The sequence below is a fragment of the Trachemys scripta genome, chromosome 1 (genome assembly GCF_013100865.1).
Source record: "Trachemys scripta elegans isolate TJP31775 chromosome 1, CAS_Tse_1.0, whole genome shotgun sequence".
NCBI classification, from domain to species: domain Eukaryota; kingdom Metazoa; phylum Chordata; order Testudines; family Emydidae; genus Trachemys; species Trachemys scripta.
The window spans coordinates 238728499-238753682 of NC_048298.1; the positions used below are offsets into that span (position 1 = coordinate 238728499).

At 39.9% G+C, this 25184-nt stretch overlaps 1 protein-coding gene across 3 annotated transcripts in view; it reads right to left on the reverse strand.

Moving 5' to 3' along the window:
- MCF2L (MCF.2 cell line derived transforming sequence like) overlaps positions 1 to 25184 on the reverse strand; it is a 266086-nt gene that overhangs the window by 235499 nt on the left and 5403 nt on the right. For all 3 annotated transcript variants that reach the window (XM_034758135.1, XM_034758134.1, XM_034758136.1), the window contains exon 2: positions 15596 to 15794. In XM_034758135.1, coding sequence (XP_034614026.1) covers positions 15596 to 15773 — 178 coding nt within the window. In that variant the 5' untranslated portion in view covers positions 15774 to 15794. The remainder of the gene's footprint in view (positions 1 to 15595; positions 15795 to 25184) is intronic.

The following is a 25184-nucleotide window of genomic DNA, read 5'->3' on the forward strand; positions in this document are numbered from 1 at the left end:
CAGCAAATAGATACAGGATTAGCGCCCAAGTTTGTTACTTAGTATTACAAGTTTTATATAAATATATTATTTCACTGAGTTTTTAAAAACAATTACAAAAAGCATACTGTGTCAACTCCTAAGTGCCATGAGCAATAATACAACTCAATCTAATACAAGACTATCTATACAAAGAAACCACTTTTAATCACTTAATTTTAATAAACTACAACAACAATCCTAAACTTACCATGTACTTATTTGTCATTATAGAAGAGTCACATCTGAGATAAAAAGTTTTAAAGTTCTATACGTTATCCATTCACACACACAAAAAAAAATTTAAAACAAGAATGGGTTCCTCTGCCTTCTAAAGTAGACAGTGGGCCAGATTTACAGATTTGAAAATCATTGGGAGTCAGGCACCTAACCTGCTTAGGCCCTTTTATCAAATCGCACTAGGCACCTTCAGGTGCCTAAATGCCTTTGAAAAGCTGGCCAAGTGGCTAAATGGATTTGGTTAAGCTTCCAGAAATATTCCTATTTCAGCTCTGAACAAGCATCAAAAGTTTCAGAACACAAGGTGAATATCTGAGAAACTGATGAGTGAATTAAAGTGAAGGTTTATAACAGAAATTGCACTGCAATCTTAATTATAGTGGCTTTTGCTGCCATGAAAGCTACACCAGTTTATATAAGAAAATGACTTGTTTTTTAACTTCCACATTTAAAAATGTATCTTTTATACGGTACATAACAAAAGATCCACCCACTTCTCTAACATGAAAAAAAATTAAAGAAAGCTATGCCTAATTTGATTAAAAAGGAAAATTTTATGCCTAAACAAATTGGTATAAAATAACAGGATTTTTTTTTTTAAATAAACTGGCATTTCTTAATATTTTAACACATGCAACAGCGGCTGGATTAATAGCTCCCACAGCTCAGAGGTCTCTGGCCACACCCAAGGCAGTGACCTTCCCAATTTGCCTGTAGAAGTGAGGCAATTCAGTATATGTCTTTCTACTGATGATTCTAACAAGGACTCCAATTGTGCTGATGGTTTTTATGTGATGAGGAAGTGGTTCAAGACAATGAACTCATTTCAAACAGTAATCAGATAACCTTCAATCAATTCTGTCCTAGGCCAGCTTTGAAGCAAACCAGAAATGTTTAACCCCTTTTCTGACTCAGTAATGACAGCATTTTAAACTATTGCCTTTGAAATGAGCAGATAGATATAGTGGGGGGACCTTCCCCCTCATTAGCCTCTTTTAGCCCTGGTCTAGACTAAGGGTGGGGGAGGGAAGGGAGGAATAGATCTAAGTTACGCAACTTCAGCTACGTGAATAACGTAGCTGAAGTCGACGTACTTAGATCGACTTACCGGGGTGTCCTCACCGCGGTGAGTCGACTGCTGCCGCTCCCCCGTCGACTCTGCTTGCGCCTCTTGTGGCGCTGGAGTACAGGAGTCAACAGGAGAGTGCTCAGGGGTTGATGTATCGCGTCTAGACTAGACACGATACATCGATCCAGCGGGGATCGATCGCTACCCTTATAAGTGCTTATAAGACATACCCTTATAAGTGCTAATCTACCACTCGGGGAAAAAAAGGCGACAAGAAATTGCACAGATGACATTTAAGAACATCTGATAAATAAAAAAATGAAGGCTTCTAGTGTATTAGTTTTATTGGTCCTGTACAAAATATGGGATTTTCAGCAATCCAGCTGCCTTCTGTAGAGACCTCAAATATATTCTAAACATTTCCATTTATATTTATATTTAGTAATGATGCTTCTTTTACCATGAGAAGTCTCTGAAGTCCATCCTGAGCAAAATGGATGCAGCTTCTCTTTAAGTGTAAAAAGCAAGGAAGTTTTGAACTCAGGCTTATGGGTTATAACTCTATATAACCCCCTGCCACTCTGTGAGCTCCTCTCTCAGAGGAGTGTGTGGTCTTAAGTAGCAAAACATGGTTTAACCAGGTGAGTCAAAACACAGAATTTTAACTGTAACTGCTAAATTATCTTGGAGGTTTTAAGCCATTAATATTAGTTTTGATGAGCAAATAGATTCTGCAGGAAACTTTTGAAGGAAAGGAACAAATGCGAAAGCCCATTGCTTCTGATGTGTTATTTATTATAAGACTAATAAAAGAAAAATATTTTCACAAGATGCAGGCAAACCCTACTCCAAAAAGATTTTTTTTGCCTTTTTACACTGTATATGTGAATAGTTTAAAAAAAAAAATAGAATACAATACTGCAGCAGTACTTCAGCTATATCTCACACTTAAGTTGTGTCAAGTGTGCAATTAGAACTATTTTCTGCAGCATGCAATACTTGAAACTTTGCCTTAAATCTTACTTCCAGTCCACTGAACCAGATGAGAAACAACAAAAATACAGTCCTAGCAACTACAGATCGTAGTAAGTATAACCTGATGAACTTTGGGTCAAAATGTAAGACTATAAACAGGGGAGGGGACAGAAAAAATGAGACCATAATGATCAGCATGCAAGACAGCGGTCACAGCAACAGAGTTGCCTAATCATTGTCTGCATCTATGTAGGCATCATGATAGTGGGATCTAAAGAAGGGCAATGAGGTGGCTTTTCAAATATAGTTCTACTCAACATACATATTTACTATAATAAAAAAAAGAAAAAGCTTGAAATTTTACCTGAAGTGTGATTTTTTTTTTTTTTCCTGGTAGATGGTCCCCTTTTCAGCTAATAAGACTCGATTTTTTGCTACACTTTTTAAAAATTTCCTTACTTTAATATTCCTACCCAAATAAGATCTAATTTTACATGGCATATCTGGTGTAATACCTAGCCAAATAGGGGATTCAAGAAAAAATGTTTCAGTATTAACTATGGACATTGTTTTAGTAGTTTAATGCAGTGGTTTTCAAACTGTGGGTCACGACCCACCCCAAGCCCAGAGCCCCCTCCTGCACCCCAAACCCCTCAGCCCTGGTCCCACCCCAGAGCCTGTACCCCCAGCCCAGAGCCCTCCCTGCACCCCAACCCCCTACCCAGAGCCCCCTCCCACACCCTGAACCCCTCATTTCCAATCCCACTCCACAGCCCTCACCCCAACCCTCTGCCCCAGCCCCTGGCCCACTCCAAACCCCTCATCCCCAGCCTCATTGGGTCATGGGCATCAACATTTTTCTTCAAGTGGGTCACCAAAAAAAAGTTTGGAAACCATTGGTTTAAGGTGTGATTTAACCTGCACAGCTTAAACGTCCTGGGTGAAGTCCTGTCAAAAAGTTCCACTGACTTCAATGGAGCCAGGATTTCAACGCTTTTTATTATTTGAAGCAATGAGACAATAGACCCACCATATGGTTAGTCTGTGTATTTCCATATGATTAAATACATAGCTCCAATTTGCCATTAAGCATGTCTCACTCTGAGGATCTAGAGTTCTAGGAATGTGCCAAAAAATTTAAACTATTTTATACTAAACAGCAGAAAAACCATTAGCTGATAAACTTCTGAAAATATTGGCTCATAATAGACCTGCTGAGAAACTCCTTAAACTATAGGCACTACTGATACCATTACAGAAATGTTCTATAGTCAGTAAAGGAACAGACTTGTAAAAAGTCTATAAAGTCTGTCCCTTTACTACTGACTGTAGAATCTTTTTATAATAGTGTCAGTAGTACCTATAATTAAGGACTGTCAGCATATTATTATGAATACAGAAGAGAGCATGGCCCATACGCACACAGAGTCAGTGCAAAACACAGATACTTATTACAAGCTCTGTAATTCAGGGACTTACTTCTTTGTATAATGCCAAGTACAATGGAGCCCTGACCCTTCAGAGGGGTACCTAGAATGATATGGCAATTTCCTGCAATATCCTTGAAAAACCTTATTGTATTAATGTGACAGAATACATCCATGTTCACACCCTACATGCTATTGTAATAATCTTTGTACAAAGTATACCATGTGAGGATCATTTCAAAAAACTCACAACTTGCTGATCAGTAATATCATGGTAAAATGCATATAGCAACATTAGATGTAATGTTATAAACACAAGCTGAAATCATGACTGAAGCATGTTTTCCAGGCAAGTCTGGGGAGTGGTTAAACCAGTTTCCCAAAGACAAAAGACAAACTGACAACCAGCTAAGTGCCAACAAAGCTAATGGGCCATTACCTACAAAGTGGCCATTCTTTGGCAAAGAAGGGGGGCAGGGCAAAGAAATCTGCATCTTGACAAAGAAACAGCATGGAGTCTCCTCCTTCCAGCAGACTCCCTGTCTCCTGATTCTCAGCTGGAAATGCTTTGCAAAGAGGAACTATAAAAAAAGAGGGGTAAACACCCCAAGACAACCCTTTCTCTCTCCCTGCCCAGCTCATTCTCTGTACCTGAGAAGACAAAGAAAACAGCCATTGGACTCTGGGGGAAGGGTCCTGACCTGAAGAGTTTGGCTAGTAATGCTACTAGAAGCACGTGTTGAGAAACTGCTTTAATCTAACATATAGTTTGTTAAAAGTAAGCACTAGAGAATGTTTTATCTTTATTTTTCTTGTAACCACTTTTGACTTTTATGGATCATTACTTGTACTCACTTAATTTCTCTTTGTAGTTAATAAACTTGTTTTATCTAATCCAGTGTGTTCAAGTTGAAATGTCTGGGTAACTCCATTTGGTGGAACAAACTATTGTGTATTATTCCCTTACAGGAATAACAGGACTTAGTATATTTGGACTGTCCAGGAGAGGACTGTGCAGTACAAGACTTACATTTCTTGGAGGTTGGGGGAGGGAGGGGTGGAGGAGAAACCTGAGTCTGAGTGCATTGGCATCACCCTGCAGTATAACCCAGGCTGGTAAAATCCAGAGTGTAACCCAAGTGTGGCTGGCAGGTTGCAGTTACACACAAACACTCAGGGTGTAGCTTGCATGCCAGAAGGCTGTTTGTCAGCATCCCAGGTGCAAGCTACTTCAGCAAGGCATTGTAACACACCTCAGGTTGCAAGGCAAGGGTGACAGCTCCCCACTGGTCTGGACAGCACCCTGGTATGAGACAGTTAAATGCAAAGTTTATGTATTATTGTGGGCTGATATTGTATGTAACCTCTCTAGGGGAGGAAATGTAACGTGAGGCCAGGGAGTTCAAAGGACTACACTGACATTGTGCCAGACAAGAATGCACTTTTGGATAATAAGAATAAAGTATATTTCCTGGGGAATACCTAGGGGGAGGTATTTCCCCTCTTCAGATATGCAAAAAACCAAGTCTTTTGAAGCTACGTGCTGAGATGAGGGGGACTGTCTGCCAATTACCTGTTCCTGGAGGTTAGAGTTCAAAGGCCCAAGCTATATGAAGAAACAGGCTGATCTGCTCAGTCTGGGTTCTGGTTCTGAATCTGAAGACAGTCATGAACTTGTAACCATGGGAAAAACCCAGTTGTAGATTTAAAGGACTGACACCTACAAGACCCCAAGGTTGGAGATGGAGTGACCTTTGGGAAGCTTTTTAACGTGTGTAGATTCTTTTGTTTTCAGTGGTTTTCTCTGTAATGTTTTCACCTTAAGAATAAATGTGCTTGCTTAGAAAGACCTGTGTGGAAACTCACAACTGCCCGCAATTATGCTATTCATAACTTCTGGAAAGAAAGCAAAGTGCAGACGCTGGCCTGTTTAGACAGACTGGCTTGCTAGAAATATCACAGCATGAATCAAGACGTTATACAGCCTTAACAACCCGGTCAGGAGCAAGAGAGATGCGAGTCTCTGCCCAAGAGAGTGACTGCTAAGGAGCCAGAAATCTGGAAGTGGGTACCCTGGGTGGACCATGGAAGAGGTATACAGGTGCAGTTGCCTTGAAACTGATAGCTGGAAATGGAGATTTTAGAACACAATATTTCTTCCTTTAACTTCCAGTATACCAACAGGTAATGTGAAGTTCATTAGAAGCTGAGTTAGCACCACACATACTCCACTACAAAAGGTGATAGGTGCACCTTCCTAAGGGTGAAATTCACTTTACCTACATTTAAACCAGATACATACATAGCTGATCCATCTACAAAAAAACAAAAACAAAACAAAACAAACACTTTGAGGGACTGAGTGGTATGAACTGTGGAAGAGCTTGTAAGAGGTCCTCTTCACCAGGGTGAATTTCACCCTAAATTGATACCAAAAGAGGAACAGACTAGTTAAAAGGCTATTTTTATTCAGCAAGAATTAATCAAGTATATCAAGGTTTTTTTTTTAAAACCCTTGCCGCCTCTGTGATGGAGATACCCATGCAGGAGGGAACAAAACAAGCTCTATAGATATGAGAGAGAAAAAAAATATGAATAATGTTGAACCGTGTGACAAAAATACATTCAAAAGTGATGATGTATAATTCTTAGATCTCAGCCACAATCAACTAATGGTTTAAAAATGCATTATTATAGTAATGTAACAATATCTCTAACTGAAGATATAAGCTTCTACTATACATCTATTTGGCAGAACAAAGGTTTTAAACAAAAGTTTATCATTTGTCAAATTGCACAGTTCAATAAAGTAATGTAGTTTTAATCTTGTTCCCAACAAAACCCTGTCTTCACAACACATCACCGGCTGATGCACAAAGGACATTTGTAGTCCTACTTTAACAAACAGCTTTTTAAATAGTAACAAGTTTCCAAATTCAATTCTTTAGCCACTTTAAAACTTAAAAACATAATACTTTGCTACCAGACTTATGCTTCTCTGCAAACAACATATCAGTACAAAACCACTCTTAGTGGCCGAGTTTAAAATTCTTCATTGTGTCATGAGATCTCCTTTCAAACAAAAGTGTTGCCACCTTCCTCAAGGTGAACAGTGACAAATAAGAACACTTCCAATCCAACTTGAAAAGCGCTTTCATAGATATATCGAAAGAATCCAGTCCACAAACTGTCAGCTAACTGGCACTTCTTTTCAATGGCTTCATAATACCACCTTAGGATGCAGGCATTTTCTTTACTATTAAGGAAATACTATATTCTTTCCTTTAAACTTAATTTTTTATTAATTATTCAGGATATAATTATAACTATTTGCTATATGAGCATAATATAAAAGTTAAAAACTGCATTTCTCATGCCCAAAGGATCCTAAAGTACTCAGTTAGATGCGACCTGCCAGTTGTCATTTCACTAGTCTGCAAACCTGCTAAAATTCAAGAAAAAAAAAAAAAAAGAAAAAGAAAAAGAAAAAACACGTTATCACCCAACTTCACAGTAAAGATTTAGCAGAGGACAAGAATGAATTTCATATTACTAGGACTTCATCAATTTACTATAAATATATATCACACCTCTGTATGTAATATTTCATAGTATTCTAGAAAACCACCAACTCCACCTGTACATTGTGTGTATGATGAATGTGTGTGTATATGTTACATATAGGATCTTACATGCGCACATGCCACACAGAGCACAGCTGATATGGTACTCAATTAATAAAGAATTAAAGGAGGAGAATATAATTAAATGTCAATCAACATGTGTTTACGGAAAATAGGTCTTGTCAAAGTAACTTCTTTTCTTTAATATGTTAAGTTTGGTTGATAAACGTAATAATAGTGTTGATGTAATAGATTTCTGTAACACATTTCACTTGATACTGCAAGACATCCTGATTAATAAAACGAGAATGATACAAAATCAATATGGCTCACATTAAATGGATTAAAACTAGTAAAATAATTACATTGAGATAATTTAACAGTGAATCACTGTTGAGCAGCTGTGTTTCTAGTGGGATCCATCGGGGGTCGGTTCTTGCCCCTACCGCTGTTTAGCAATTTTATCAATGACTTGAGGGTAAAAGGGGGGAATCATTACTACTAGAAGTTTGCAGATGACACAAAGATTGGGACACTAGTAAATAATGAAGAGGATAGGATAGTGATGCAGAATCATCTGGATCACTTTGTTTGCTTGTGCCCAGCTTACCATGTGTTTCAATACAGGCAGTCCTCGGACTTCCGACACAATTGGTTGCTGAAAATTGCATCTTAAGTCGAAACGTTGTAACTTGGAATCGCAATCCACTCCATTGCAGGACTGAGCATCGTAAAGTCTAAACCAATTGTCATAAGTCAAATCAGGGTGTCAATTCAGAAGCGTCGTAAGTGCTGTTTGTCGTAAGTTGACTGTCATAAAGTCAAGGACTGCCAGCCATACGGAAAGTGATAAATTTTGGAACAAAAAATTTAGGCCATGTTTACAGGGTAGGAGACTCTATCCTGAGAAGCAGTGACACTGAAAAAGATTTCAGGTCCATGGTAGATAATCAGCTGAAAATGAGCTCTGAATGCAACACTGTGGCCAAAAGAGCTAATGTGATCCTTGGATGCATAAACAGGGAAATATGGAGTAGAAAGAGAGATGTTATTGTTACAAGGTTGGTCCTGAGTTTGCAACAAACCACTGCTGGATCCCTGGTCATGTGCAAAAAGACAAGTTGTTTATTCAGAAGTTACTTTAACAAGACCTCTTCAGGCAGGGCAACACCTGCAGCACTCAGTCAGCAACACAAGACAAGTTGCTGGTAGCAAATTCAAAACAATAGTCCCATGTCAAGCCTACCTTTCCTCATGGATGCTCTGGCAGGCAGCAGTCAGTAGTTAGTTCCTGGCCCCTGCCAGGCTCCTCTTACAGAGTGAGAGGTGGAAGTCTACTCTCCCTCCCAGCCAGCCCCCAGCTGAGCTGGGCTCCCCCCTTAAACTCCTCCCTCCAAGCCTGACACCTATTGCAGATGTAGCAAGACAGGGCTTAATGAGTCCATAGCAATTCAATCACCTTTTCCCAGCCTGTGTGGGGTTTGTGCACCCCATTACAGTTCTATTTGTCTCTTTTTCACCCGCAATGGTGCAACTTCTAGTGGGAAATGGTGTGCAGTTCTGATATCCAAGAAGTATAGTTATAGTCTGAAGAGGATTCAGAGAAGAGCCACGAGAATGATTAAAGGATTGGAAAACATGATAGCAACTGTGCTCCTCGAGTCTATCCATTTAGATTATCAAAGAGAAGGTTCAGGGATGAATGGATCACAATCTAGAAACACCTACATAGGAAACTGAAATTTGATAATCTAAACAGAGAAAGGTGTAACAAGATCCAATGGCTTACTCCTGGGGGAATTCTGCGTCAATGCACGCATGCAGAATTCAAGTCCACCACAGATTTCTTTGCTTCCCTGCAGAAAAACAAAAAAAGACTGACAGGAAAACAAAGGGAAACCACAAGAGAGACCAAGCACCTCTCCCCAGCACCACAGGCACATTGTTGCAGACAACCAGAGCAGCTGGCAAACAGGTAAATCACTATGTACGTACGTACGTACATACGTGTGTGCGCGCGCAGGGCTGGGGATGCCCCAGCATGCTGGGTCAGATCCAACTTCCATGCATCCATATCCAGAGGGCCCCCCACTGAGCCTCACACCCCTGCACCTGGCTCTCCCCAGCTTTACACGGTGGCTCCTACCCTGCGCCGGGCTTAGTTGCTAGTCCCTATGCCCTGTGTTATGCCAGTGGCCAGATTAGTCAATCACCATTGCCCACAATCTACAAAATTGTTCACTTACCAGATTCAGTTATCCACAGAAGGTCTTCCAGTCATTAATGCAAATTAGCAAAAACTTTTCAATGTATATACATACAGTCTCACCAATGAAATTCAACCACCCCTAGGTGAAGGACAGATCATTGGCACACAGGTGGAGTGGAGTGCGGGAGAAAAGAGATATTTTCACCCACAGATATTTGCACACATCTCTAGTCTTTAAAAAAAAAAAAAAAAAAAGGATATGAATGGGATATTTTCCATCTACAGGACCTAGGTTTAAAAGCACTCATCTGCTCAGCTCCATACACACGAACTTGTTTTGTTATATAAAAGATATGCCAACATTTTTAAATGAGTGTGAAAGGCCAAATTAAAGCCAGATATATTGGTACTCTCTGTTTTCTACTCATTAGCATAAAAACAATCCTTTTGATGCTATGCCATATCACACAGTGATTTCTAATATAAAACCAAGCCACGATTGTCCTCAACAGTTTTGAGGCATATGTACAAATTTTACAGTTCTTTCTATATACAAGGAACTTGGTCATCCATTCTGGTTATTGTTTTTAATCAATATTTTCTCAGTAAACATGCCAGTTATATTTGTTGCAATAAGCCCTTTGAAAAAGGAAAAAACAAACAAACAAACAAACAACTTTCTTCAGATTGTCCCTTGCAGCCTTCCAAATAAAACCAAGGTTAATTCCAATGAAATATCGAGTATGGTAAAGCTTCTTGGGGAATAGCACCTGTTCCACGAAAGAGTTTCTTGGGAGACTCTCTCCAGTAAAGTGCAAGAATAAATAAAGGATTAGCTAGACTGGCTAACTTATCTTTCCCACACACTCAGCATTCCAATTCTATATATATATTTATTTATTTTTTAAGTGGTGGGGGAAATTTGTTACATTCAGGACATTCAAAAGTAGAATGGATTTAATCCAAATTCATTACTTCCCATCCCTTTTTGAGAGGGCAGGCAATTCTGGATAATATATGGTAAAACAGTTGTATATCACTATTTAGTAAGCAACAACAAACATTACCACGTCTCGCATTTATCCTGATTTCGCTGCTGGTTGTGAACTATTTGAGTGCAATGCTTAAGTGGATTTAGCAGAATTTATAAATGCTTAATAGAACTGGTGTATGTTATTTCTTTTTTGGCTTGTACTTCCATTAGGCTGTTAAGATGAGTACATACCAGTGGCTTGGTAATACAACGTTAGCTGAAAATCTGTTTCAGATTTATTAAATTACACTTGCTAGAACATCTCAAAGCAAGCAATCTCAGCAATCTAAGGCTGAAAAAACTATTGGTTGCTGTACACAGAAAGCTATGTAATTTAACTTTTTTAGTTGAGGCCAAGAACATTCTTCAAAGAGTTTATGAATGTAACAGCTGAGCATTTCAAGAGTCTGAATTACAGCTTTACAACAATTGTTAATTTGGTTTTTAATTACTCTTGTAACAAGTTTTTGTGCTTCTATATGAATTGCTGATACACGTGTACATTCAGCTGCTTTCAGTTCTCTTGTAATTTTGCCACAAAAACTAACAGAAAAGAAGCCCATTTTATTCAGTTTTACATTTTAAAAGTATTTGCTATTTGGTAAGTAGATCTTATTGCATAATTTTGCACCAGAGGGATTTCTCAAGCTTTATTTTCTGTTCCAGATCTTTGCTTATTTTGATTCTTTAAGCCCCCGAGCTGAGCTGTGCTTAGGTCCTAACTTTGGTAAAAGCTTTGTCTGTAGCACCCTCATTTGGATGCTGCTTGTCACAGCATTCCTACTTGCTGTTTTTACGAAGGTTATCACCAGTATGCCATAGTAGCACATTTACCTTTCTGCAAGTTCTAGAGCCACCTTGACCTCACTCTAAGCCATAGGAGGAGAGTGGAACAAAAAAACTGCAGGAAGACCAGGCTCCAGGTAGCCTGCAGACACGGAAGTGAGCTAGGTCAGCCCACTGGTCAAAAGACACCATTGCCACATGAGCATACGCTGGAACACAATTTGCAGGAGGTGGCAGCGGTTGACACTCGCCTGCAAGCACAGCACTCAGGAGCTTGACTCAGGCTGAGCTGCAGAGGGAGGAGGCAGTGCCATCTTAAAGACATTGTGCCCGAAAGGCAAGAAGGCAAGTTGAGCAGCATCGGTTGAAAGCTTTTGAAATTCTTCCATAAAAACAGGGACAATCATGAATTTTTTTCCCCCAAACGAGCTCTACAGGCAACCGAGTATTACAGATGCCACTTCAAAAGTAATGGTTTGTGTGACGTCACACTTCTGTCCTTGTTACCCTTGCCCTCTATTCTTTCCCCACGTCACATCTTAATCTAGACTCTAAATCCTTTGAGACAGAAATTGTCCCTTGCGCTACATTTGTGCAGTGCCTAGCACAATGGGGTCCCAATCCTGACTGGGTCTCCTAGGAGGTATTCCAATATAAATAATGCCTAATACAATAGGGAGGTTGACTTTTGAAAGAAAGGCAGGAGGTTCAAACAACACTAACCTCAGATGGTTAAACAAATAAAGGCAGTGAGAATGCTCTCTAATGCGATCTATCACAGATTACTAGGCTGCATGAGAGATTTAAAAACCCAATGTGTTATGAGAACCAAAAATTGGCCACAGAAAGGAGAATACTCCATCACAAATTCTGTAATTTATTCCCCACAGCAATATTTTATAGCACTATTCCCCCACTCCCCCACCAAAAGAGTGTTCAGTTTTAATGGGCTATGCTCACACTGGTTTTCTTAAAAGCAGAACTCACAAAGGGATGAGGTTAATTTGTCTTGAAGAAATCATTTGAACAAGGATCGAAACTGCTAATCCATCATCCACCTCCTACGCAACCCACTATATAAATGGTTAGTTTTAAATATGTAAAATGTTATGCAATTATAATTCTTTCTAGAACTGATTTTTAAGCAATCCTTTGACAACAGTCATAGAACTCTCTATTATCAATGAGGCTAATTTATTAAAATCAAAGCTCACTAAAAATGGCCACAAACACAAATGATTCAATTTCTTTTAATCTGATTAGTGTTGCCAGCAACATTGTTAGTTATGATGGAGAAGGAGCTTTCACGCTGAGCTCTTAGTTTTATAATCTTCTAACTTCCGCCCTCAAAAAAAAAAAAAAAAAAAAAAAATCACATTAATGGCTGTGCCCGCCATCTAGTTTCAAGGAAATACGTTCCTACATCTTTTGACTTTTTAGAAAAAAACAATTTTTGTTGCAGCTATGAATTTGAAAGTGCTTTTTTTGCACTGTGACTAATGGTTTGAACACACGTGTTCAACTTGGGATGGCTATAGTCCTCAGTGAAGAATCTGCTATGTACTGAACTGACAATATTGATGAAAGGCCCAATCCTGCTTTCATTGAAGTCTGTAGGAATTTTGCATTAAACTTCCCTGAGAGCAGCACTGGAACTAAAGTTAACAACTGAAATTACCATAGTCTTGAATGCACAGTACCATTGTTTTCCTTACTGGCTTAAGTACACCACGCAGCAATATCCGGATATAGGTATATGCAATTGTGGATATCCACATAGTGTCCAAAAGATCAAGAACTATTAGAAATCTCTGAAGCCTCGTTTAAAAACCAAAAACCGACCCACCAGGCCTGAAGCCACTGAAGTGCTTCCATTTAGGAAATTAATAAGATATTTAAAGCAAAAGTATTCTGTGCAAACCTAGCATAAGATTCTTGCTTAAAATTACTAGAAATTGAAGTTTAAACATTTTAAATTAATAGTAATTTATAAAAACTTCTAGACTAGTAAAAGTAACAAATAAAAAAACAGCAGGTAGAGAAAAAGTTTAATTGCCTTTCTTTTCCTGCCCCAGCCTGATCACCCCACACTTAAAGGATTGTAAACAAACATTAGGCCTTACAGCCAAGCAGCACATATAAACTGGGTTTCTCAGTAAACTAGTAGGCTCTTCTTTAAGAAAAAAATAATGCTGCTTTTAAAGTTAAATTAACTCTTGTTAATATATCAGATGCTTCAGAACAAGGTGCATAGAGGAAGTCTTTTCCTAGTCTCACTATGTTAGAGGTTGATATTAGCTACAACATTCCCTACAGAGTGGACACAGTAGTGTAATTGAAATGGCATGAGAGATGCAGGGACTCTACCTGGTGAACAGTGTAGTAAGATGAGGCCCAGAAATATAAATTCTTGTGTCAGAGGCCTAGTCTGAGGCCTGAAGCCTGAACCAAAGTACTTCCAGGCACTGCTAAGCAAAAGCTGGGCTGGGAGCCAGAGGCACGCCCCGCTCACAGAAGTTGGCGAGAAGAAGGTTGTTAGAAGCAGGTGCTTAACATACAAGTGTTAAGAGGAACTTGTGCCAAGATGGCACCTGGACAGCCTGATACAAGGACACTCCATAGACATAACAAGGAACAGGCAGGTGCATCTTAAAGACAGAACAGCATGATGGATAGATCTGTATGTCTGGAACAACATGATCAAAGGGGAGACAGCACCCTAATGAGCCAAGAGGCTGTACCTCAATACGTCTGGAGGGATGAGTAATTTGTCCTATAACTGTATAAAAGTAGGTCGCGGAGTGCATATCTTTGGCCAGCCTAGGGGGCAGTGAAAAGTCCCGCCACTGACTGACCTGTGTCCATTGCCCGGGGGCACATATTCGTAGTATGTCCTGTAGAGTCTATAGAAAACTATTACTGTGCTTCGTTTGACAATAAACCTGGCTCGGGTTCCTTCGTACCTTACTAGAGTCTGTGGTCATTGTGGGTTCTCTTGGGGTCTGCTGCGTCAGCTATCTGCGCAGAGCTGGGGCAGCACACAGAGGGAACACGCACGCAGCCGACTGTTATCATCGAACAAGAGCAGAGCACCACACCGGTAGCTACTGATAACAAACAGTCAATATCACTTCAGCCTCTCACTTGCCCTGAGCAGCATATAATTCAATTGTGTGCGGACAAGACAAGCAAGGCAAACTAAAACAAAACAGCTAAGTGGTCTTCAACCAGTCAATGGCCTCTGAGTCAGCAGTGTTCAGCTTGGGAAGACCTTCAGGAAGCCCAACTCAAAGAACAACCATAGAGCATGCGTGTTACATCTTCCACAGCACCACAGGTGCACAGGGGGCTGTTCTGGATGCCCCAGACATGGTGGTTGATCTTGGCACAGTAAACCACACCAACCTGAACCTGTTAAGCTGGCTCCAGAGGTGGCTTGGGAGCCCAAAGCCAGGTAGCCATTCATGCAGCCTGGTGGTGATGTGGGAGTTCCTGGAGTGGCAGAGGCGCTCTCCTGTTCTGTCCGTCGCTGAGAACAGATGATGTTATTAGTTGAATGGAAAGTGGGCAGCACTGCCCAGATAGGATTTCTGCTATGCAGTCAGTAGTGGGGTATATCCCCGAACAGTGGCAAGTGTGGCATTTGCTGTGCTTTGGTGAGCCATTTGTTGGCTGCATTCTAACACTGGCTGTTAAGTGGAGGAATATTGGCAAGTGCCTGGGATATTTCTCATGGTAGGATTAAGATGAGTGTCTACTAGTCGAGTGTGGGCAGAGTTTAACCATCACCACACATTGGGGTACAATGCACCTATGTTCTCAGCATGTTCCCTGTGATTACCCTTTGGGGGAAATCAAAGCTGCAACTAGTTAACCAAATCAACTGGATCCCGCTTACTGTGGACCTAGACAAGGAAATGCTGTGAGCACTTGCTGAGAGGAAGAGCTTTCAGACTGACTGCTTGGAGAACAAAGTGGCAGCTCATAGGACTGTCAAGTTGAACCCCAAGCTAGATCATTTTTTCCAGTCTACTTTCCAAAATTAACTTTTTTTTCCCTCTCTTTTTATAAATACTAACCCTTGAGGAAGAATCCTTGCTGAATGCAACCAATTTTTTAAGCTATGCCATCTTACCAGCCAACACTTGGATAGTATGTTATGAAGGTTTTCAATAGCTTGGCACCAGCAAGAAACATTTGGTAGATTTCTCTCACCTGCTTGCATTGCTGGCACCTGCTGCTTCTCTCGCACAAGCTGGATGATGTCCGATACCACAATTTGTGGCTCAATATCTTCTTCTTTCCCCTCATTAGACTGGCTGTCTGTTACGAAACAATTGCAGCTGCCAGTTTCCTTACATAGGATCACCCTCCAGTGCCAATAGACAGACATTAAAGTGCCTTATGTTGACTTCTGCCAAAAGTGAGAAATTAAAACATTTAGCGTTATTCAAGGTAAGTTTAAAAACAGTGATAGTTACACACACATTACCAGCACCTTTGATTTTTGGAATAGAACAAAGCCACTTTATACTTATTTAAGAGGACAGGTGCAAACCCAGGATATCAGATGAGTAAAACTAGCTTTCATCCAAAAGTAAAATCAAGTTTTCTTTTTATGAAAAGGCCCTTCACTGAGTCTTGAACCAGAGATAGATTAAGTCAATTTAACTACAAACTGTAACATCCTAATGGAAAACAATTACAACCTTATAAACAAGTGCATGAAAAGCCAAAGATACTTCTATATACACACCTCTACCCCGATATAACGTTATCCTCAGGAGCCAAAAAAAAAAAAATCTTACTGCGTTATAGGTGAAACCGCGTTATATTGAACTTGCTTTGATCCGCTGGAGTGCGCAGCCCTGCCCCCCAGAGCACTGCTTTACCACGTTATATCCGAATTCGTGTTATATCGGGTCGCATTATATCGGGGTAGAGGTGTATTTTCAATGTGAGAGACCAATGCTTATATAAAAACAAATCTCTCGAACAAGGTTGCTTGGATAAAAGAGAAAATGTCCCAGGAATACAAGATTTGCAAAAAGCAAAACAATATAAATATTTAAATATTTCTTGCAAATAGGAAAGGTAAAATGACTGTTACAGATTTGAAAAGTACATGTTAGGAAACAAATTAACTCTGAGGGCATTTTGGTGGTGGGAGGAAGACCAGGGCAGGGAAGAAGAAATGCTGTATAAGTAACTTGTTTTGGCTTCTCACATAGGGTATAGGCCTCTTGAGGCTGCCCTGTTCCTGGAAGGGAAGAACTGGGGGGCAGGAAGAGATGTAAAAGTTGGTTCTCTATACAAAAGGTAAGAGCTTTAACTGTGTGTTTATGGATGGGAGAGACACCTGCAGGTTTGTCATTTACAGAAATAGATGGATAGAAATAATGCGTCTTGACCTCAAAGTCACCTGTGCTTGAAATCAAAGAACAATCATCATTAACTAGGTAATAAAGCTATATTATTTATTATATGATTTTTAACTTTGCGGGAGACATCTCAGTTCTGGAGACTTATAACTGCCAAGTTATTTGTTTGTAGTGTTGTATCTGTGTTGACCCCAGGATATGAGAGAGACAAGGTGGGTGAGTTAATATCTTTTATTGGACCAAATTCCGTTAGTGAAAAAGACATGTTCTCAAGCTCCACAGAGCTCTTCATTGAGAAAGTCTAGAAAGAAACAAGGCTCTAGCAAGAGGAAATTTCCCCTCCATTGTTGGGATGGTGCCAAATTGGTGTGGCCATACTGAGCGAATGGTGTGAGCATAACTTGACATGACTTAAACATGGCTCAATGGCTGCAGAGGATCCTGGGAGCAGGTTCCCTTTAAGCAGAAGCAAATTTGGTAAAGAACTGGCAACGTCTGCATGTAGGATCAATATTGAACCTATTGGTCGGCAAATATGGGCCCATGCAAAAGTAAATATCACATGCATAAAGTTCCAGCATGGAGCACAGGTATACTTGGTTGTATGACCTTACAGCCAGGACAGCATGCAGAGAGCCAGAGTGAATGACTGATGAATGAGTAGATGTGGGATGATCTGTGTTTGGAACCATCCCCCTTCTAAAACACTAATTAGGTAAAAATTAGTAACCACACACCCACTGGGCATACTTGTAAGACCTGTGACTCCTTTGAGGAAAAAGCGTATAAGAATCAAGCAAAGTAAATTACTGTGGTTGGGATTCCTTAATTGATGCTTGAAGAAGCAACACTGCTAGACAGAGTAGCCAAAGCTCTGCTCTGTGAGCTCAAGTAGACTGTGAGCCAGAGGGGTCTCAAGGCAACCAAGGCTTGATTCTGAGGGAATCCAAGACAGACCAGAGGGCTAAGAAAAACAGACCAGGAGGAAAGAAGCGGCCTTTAAAATTGATAACCACCTTCTCTGTTTGCCAAGCAGGAACTGTGGGAGGCGAGCGCAGGTCCTGTTTGCGTATGTTTGTGAAAGACTCGTTAAGAGGAATGTATAGCTCTTAATGTCTAACACAGGAGTTATATGGTTAATATAACCCTTTACCACTTGTGTAATTCCTTTTCAATAAACTACTGTGTTTTGCAGATTACTACTGTGGACTTTTTTCACTAGTATGACAGTAATCCACCGGGAGCAAGTAAAGATCCATTTCAGGGATAGTAAAGCCCCGTTGTCAACATCCATCACATTACATCAGTGAAGCAACCTGAGACAGAGTTTTCCTATCAGTCTAATAAACACCTTTGCAGATTTAAGTCAATATGTAGCCATAGAAAAGACAGGGAACAAAGCTGCTGGAGACCCGAATACCTTTGCTAAGTAACTCTGGGCAAGTGAACCTGAGGGAAGAAGGGACATGTGACATCTCCTCCACTCACATTTAGTATGCACTGGACAAGGATGTGACCTATGATTACTGTACTCTCCACTTATTACAATAGCAAGAAAATATTCATTGATTCTTTAACTTTCTCCATATTTCCAGATGCTGACTTTGACTGCCTCAGAATAAAATTATCATCCAAGAGTATAGATGGTAATACTGGTATACTTCGGGATTATCTGCATTATACTTGAAGGTGACAATCTTATTGATTTAAAGAAAACTGACTCAGCAAGTTTAGCTTGCAATAAAAGGATTGTTTGTAAATAAAGAATGAGACTAGCAATGTTTTAACCATGAATCCTTCAGGAATAGTCTGAGAAGAATTAACTATTATCTAATTAGAGTTAATTACTATACTTTACTCTCTCTCTCTCTCACACACACACACACACACACACACCATTCCTACCAAAGCCCTTCTGCTCTAAACACCATTATAAACTGTATTTTCTCAGTGTATAAACAAACTTGTTTTATTTGCAGCCAACATGACAACTCCCCTCTTCTCCCAACCCCGCCTCATTTCCAAATATTGTAGGCTTTGCTGTACTTTTAAGTCTACTTTTAAAATAAAAAACAAAACAGAGTGCCTAATTTTCTAAGGTACTGAACCCATAGCACCCACTGACTTTAATGGAAGCTGCATATACTTTGTACCCTGAGGGCAAGAAATAAATAATTTTTTTAAATAGCAATAAGCCATTCCCACTGGTAAAAGAATACAAGTAAACAAACTGTTACTCTCTAGGAGACCTCTATTGGAGCATGTGCAGCATTACAAGAGAGAGATACACAAAAATGAATACTATTATGATAAATTAATTTGTATTTAACTCTCTGCAGGTGTTCAAACCATCAGAGGCAACCATGAAAACAAGAGGCTACACATGCAGAGATAAACTATGTAACATATAATGCTGGAATTTTAGCAGAAGATAAATACTACAAAGCATAACAGCATTTTGTACTTTATTTATTGATACCATCAGGACCCGATCACAGAGCGTCAGAGTAGTTTTTCCTTCTCAAAAGTGAAGTGAAATGCAGTAGGGTTACTGTGATGTTCCCCTCTGGTATTATCTGGACTAGTGATCTGCTAGGTCACTCCAATCCTGGACTCTGGGAGCCAGCCTTACCCTGCTCTGAGAACCCCCACTCCTGGGCTGTTCACACACAGCCTCTGGCATGTAAGCTGCTCCTTGGATTGCACAACTAGATGACACTAGCCAATATCTCCGGTCCCAGACACAACCCTAGGAACCTCCATCTTGCAGTGTCAAGTTATGCCCGCTGTATGTTGCAAGCTTATATGAGTTCGTCAATTTAACAAAGAAATTGATATGTGCCAGGCTTGTTATCCCAAGGGGAGTCTCTGACACGCTTCAAACCAAATGCATTGCTTCAGGTAGGACAGGGGTTCTCAAACTGGGGGTTGGGACCCCTCAGGGGGTCACAAGGTTATTACATGGGGGGGGTCGCAAGCTGTCAGCATCCACCCCAAACCCCACTTTGCCTCCAACATTTATAATGGTATTAAATATATAAACAAGTGTTTTTAATTCGGGGGGGGGGGGTTGCACTCAGAGTTATGCTGTGTGAAAGGGGTCACCAAAACAAAAAAGTTTGAGAACGACTGAGGCAGAACAAACAAATGAATTTATTAACTACAAAGATAGATTTTAAGTGATTATAAGTCAAAGCACAACAGATTTGGCCAAATGAAACAAAAGCAAAAAACGCATTTTAATCTGATCTTAAACACTTCCAGTGTCCTTACAAACTTAGATTCTTCTCACCACAGGCTGTCTGGTTGCCCTTCAGCCAGGCTCTCCCCTTTGATCAGTGCTTCAGTCGCTGGGTGGTGATGTCTGCAGATGGAGGTAGGAGAGAGAGGAAGAGCATGGCAAACATCTCTCCCTTTCATCATGTCCTTTCTTCCCTCTTGGCTTTGCCATCACCCCTTCAGAGTCAGGTGAGCATTACCTCATCGCAATCCCAAACTGACCAAGGGAAGGGGGGGGTGACTCACTCGAGAGTACAACAGATCCTTGGCTGCTGCCGAGGCCAGTGTCCTTGTTCCTGTGAGGCTGGGTTGGGTTTGTCCCATACATGCCCTGATGAGGTGTGAACTGCCCCTCTGCTCAGAGTTTTTTTGCCTGGACTTGCTTTAAACCATGAGGACACATTTTCAGCCTCATAACTATATACATGAAATTACAACCTATGCCATTACTATAGCAATGCTCGGTACATCATGAGCCTTCCGAAGACACACAACATGACAAACTTTGCATTAGATACCACACAATCATATTATAAGGATCAACATGGGGGTGTAGGGTGTTCCCCCAAGGTACAGAGTGTCACAGTTACACCTCAGTGATCAGAAATTACTTCATAAATATTAGTTTAACCTTCACTTTGGATTTCTTGCGTTTCCTTTTTTTTTTTTTTAAAGGAAACTTCTAAAGAGATACAGACTTACAACCTTAATGAAGTTGTTTGCCCAGTTCATTTCTTTTATTTTAAACATAAAATAAGCAATTTAAACTTAATTTGGGGGTTAAGGGCTCAGTGACTCAGGAGGCAGAGAAGTTGTATTGAAGGAAGCATAAACACTGGGACTAAAGGAGATGGAAGTGTGGGCTTCAACAGTATAGGTGGATGTAGTTCACCAAGGGACAAGAAGCACTGGTGGAGGGTCATGAGTACACTGCAGAGAGATTTGGGGTGGAATGGAAAGGGCAGAAGGGAGGAAAAGGGACATGCAATTACTTTGGAACGTTAGAGCTATCATCATGTGCCTGCATCATTCACTGTGCCCTTGGCAGATATGAGGCCCATGAGGGTCATTCCAAAGATACTTCAGTATCACTAGTCACATAGTGTTCATAACAGTCTTGGGATTTAGTCAAACCCAGAAAAGTGGCACAAAACTAGATTACCATTTTGGAAAAAAATAATTTTTCAGCTCACTACTCACCAGCTGTGATATGTGATTTTTGTTTCATGACATAATGTAATAGAATGAAAATGTTTCCACTTCTCAAAGTTTTGCCTACCCTCTGAGTTCCTACATACAAATGCTGCCCTGACTTGTCTATTGTTGCAAACAACCCCATTGACTTCAATGTTGTTGCAAATGGGAGAAGTCAGGGCAGAATTTGGAACCATCTGTCAATGTGTCAACGAAGCAACACAATAAAAATTTGTGATCAGTCAAAGAATCAGAATATAAATGTCTTCTGAAAAGGTTACCTAGAGATTGTAAGTGGATTCTGTTGGCTGGGAAAGAGACATAGCCAGGGCTTCCAGAAGACACAATGACCCAGTGCACCACTACAGCTCATAGAGCTCCTATACAGCCCTAACCATAAGTTAAGGCTGCTTTTCCCTGGCAGAACCCCAGGAGAAGGGTGCAAACTAGGGATGTAAATATCGGTTAAAAAAAGTTAACCGGTTAAACGATTAAAATTATATTGTTTAACTGAGGTGGCTCTGGCTAGGGTCCTGCCCAGACCCAACTTGGGGCCGGGGTCCCTGCGGCCGGCCAGGGTTACTGGTTAGGTCCGGTTAACAGTAATCCTAATGCTTACCAGTTAACCATTTAATCTTTTACATCCCTAGTGCAAACCTGAGAGAATGAATCCATCCCCGAAGGCATAGCTGCAAATTGCACCTCCATCTCCATGTCAGGAAATGTGTGAATCAAGCCCCTTGTCTATAAAGCCAGCCTGCAGCATTTATAATGGATGTGCAGCAAGGTGTGCAATGAATGCAAGTATTTTGGGGGTATATATAAGAGATGTTTATTGCACGAGGTATAAGACATATGAAAGTTATATGCCGTATGGTTTGAGGAGAGAAAATGTGGGTGCGTGCACCTTGGATTAATGAAGATTGTGCTCAAAGACTTGCACTCTGTAGATAGGACACATGAGAGTTCATAATCCTCACCCAAAGAGGTAAAGCTGGTCTTGTGTTTTATCCAGACAGTACATGAAATCTGAACGGTCTTTCAGTGTGTTAGCTTAACTCAGTGTTCTATTGTCACCAACCTTTCATTGGCTGTGACTTCATTAAAGCGAATGTTAAAAAAGTTATATAGTACACAGGTTAAGAAAAGGGTATCTTTACATCTGGATATAGTGCTTACACAGGGTTCAAAAAAGAACTAGATAAATTAAATGGAGGAGAGGTCCACCCATGGCTATTAGCCAAGAATGGCAGGAATGGTGTCCCTAGCCTCTGTTTGCCAGAAGCTAGGAATGAGCGACCGGGGATGGATCACTTATGTTACTCCATAATATCCCTCCTATTACAAGCCAACATACTATTGGATTTCTTTGCTGTTTCATGTTGAACTGATCTATATTGCATGAGCATTTCACTGATCACCACATATTTATTTTGTGCATTATTTCTATATATTAATGTGTCTAATTCTCCTCAGAGCCTATTTGCTTGATCTATTCAGATTACTAGGTAAGTTAAACCACTCTGGGTTTTAACCACTTCACCTATTTTAGGTATTTTACATATTATACAGTAACTTTGTCTAAATCATTAAAAAGATATAAAAATAGTACTAGTCCCAATGTAGAGCCCTGCAAGACTCCACACCTCAGTTTCCACATAGAACACATGTACCTTTCATTCCAACACTTTAAGAAGAAATCAGGTAATGTATTACCTAACCCTATACTTAGAATTTATTCAATAGTTCACCATGCTCAGTATATCCATACTAATGGAAATATAGAGGAACCTCACTGATGAAGTGAGAATTAACCTACAAACCCAGTAATTCTCACAAATAATTTTGAGTTTGTACCCAATCTTCAGCAAAGATTTAATAGTACATTGCTAGAACATGGTTTAACAGTACTAACATTTCATTAATTTAAAATATATATTCCAGTACATTCACTGTTATTTAAAACTATGAAGCATTATAAATAAAACTGAAGTACACTTGCCAAAATAAGTTAATGAACACATGATGCAATATTCTTCACATTCATATTTGTTTGCTTCCTTACAATGGGTCTACAAATCATGATTCTCAATTAGGAAGGTTGCACTGTACACAAAACAATATAGAAACTATGTGCTTAAATACAGTATGACATACTACAGATAGATGACTGACTTTTTCATGTAATACTAATACGGAAAGTAATGCATTTTAGAGCTATTAGCAAAACAAAGCCAATTAAACTACTGGCAAGCTTTATTTCTTAAGTTCTACCAATGCAACCTTCTTCCCAAGGATATTCATATTTGAATTCATAAATATGCTCTCTTTCTCCCCCCCCCCACCCAATACCTTTTACTTTTTGCTCTAAGGTGGGGGGGGAAGAGAGCATATTTATTAATTTAAATATGAATATCCTTGGGAAGAACGTTGCATTGGTAGAACTTAAGAAATAAAGCTTGCCAGTAGTTTTGGCTTTGTTTTGCTAATACCTCTGACCCTAACTCCTTCGCAAGCTTGATCCCTAGATTTGCAAATATTTTCTTCATTGCTCCAGCAGAGGGAAAAAAATCAGGGCCCCTTAGTTAAAAAGGAGATTTGACGGATGTGTAAATGAGAGGGCTGCTCAAGGAGAGAGCTTGCCCTCAACATCTGTGTTAATTTTCATTCTTGTAGAGCCCATGTGGGTCTTGTGGCACTTGCACCACAAGTGCGCCACAGAAGCATGTTGGTCTAGTATACCAATTAAATTATTGGGTATGCCAAATATTTGTACTTGCCTTTAGAGCATTAACAACATAAACCTAATGTGCTGTGCTCCCACTGCTCAGTGCCCTGTCTCCTTCCATATCACTTTACCAAAAAAGTTCACTTTCCATGGACCTAGCTTGCATAGATCTTTAAGAAATATGTTGAAATACCTTGATAGAAACTAGAATTCCACCATGTTGCATCCTGCCATGCAGAACTATCCTAAAAATTTAAGAAACTATGGGAAAGTTTTCATCAATTATACCAGTATAATCCCCCATCCACCCCATGAAGACACTTAGTTCAGTATAAGAGTACCTTATTTCAGCTTAACTTAAACCCACTCCCAAAAGACATAAGCTAAATTGACAAAATGTGCTGTTACACTGGAATAGAAGTGTCTAAAAGGGGGTTATACCAGTATAAATATATTGGTTTAAAAACTTAGGGCTTGTCCTCACAGGAAAGTTGTGTGCTAAGTTGTGAATTTATTGTGTAAAAACTAACTAAGGTTACGTGGAGTATGCGGCTTGTACCCACCCTAAAACATTAGAGAAGGGGCATCAAATTAATTTCTTGGAGAAGGCCAAATTCCATCTTTAACTATGGTTCAGGATTGTGGTATACTTTACGGACTACCTGCTAACCGCAACCCATAAACAGAACTTCCACTGATGCCAATGGGAGATTTGCAGAAAGACCTAGTTACTAAGTTTAGTTATTATATAACTATTTCCTCAGTATTGTCACATACATCTGTGACCCTAAGAGCACCCCAATGCCAGAGGGCAAGGGCTCCCTGGTATGTAGCAGTGAGTCTCACCTGACCTGACTAGCTTACTGTTGTCTTGTAATATTTCACTGGAAAATTGGTAAGAGTCTGGTAATTAATACTATAACGTGATGTAGGTATGGGCCATATATAAATAATTATAGATATTTGCTGGAAATATAATCCTCAAATGTGTTTGGCAGACTGTGCATAAGCCCAGCTGGTCCTAGACAAAGGAATTTATTTTTTTCAGGCTTGACTGTATCTCCAATGTAAATTAAACAAGGTGTTAGGAACCATTAGGAAAGAGATAGATAAGACAGAAAATGTTATAATGCCACTATATAAACTCATGGTACGCCCACATCTTGAATACTGCATGCAGTTCTATTTATCCCCACCTGAAAAAAAGATATTAGAATGGTAA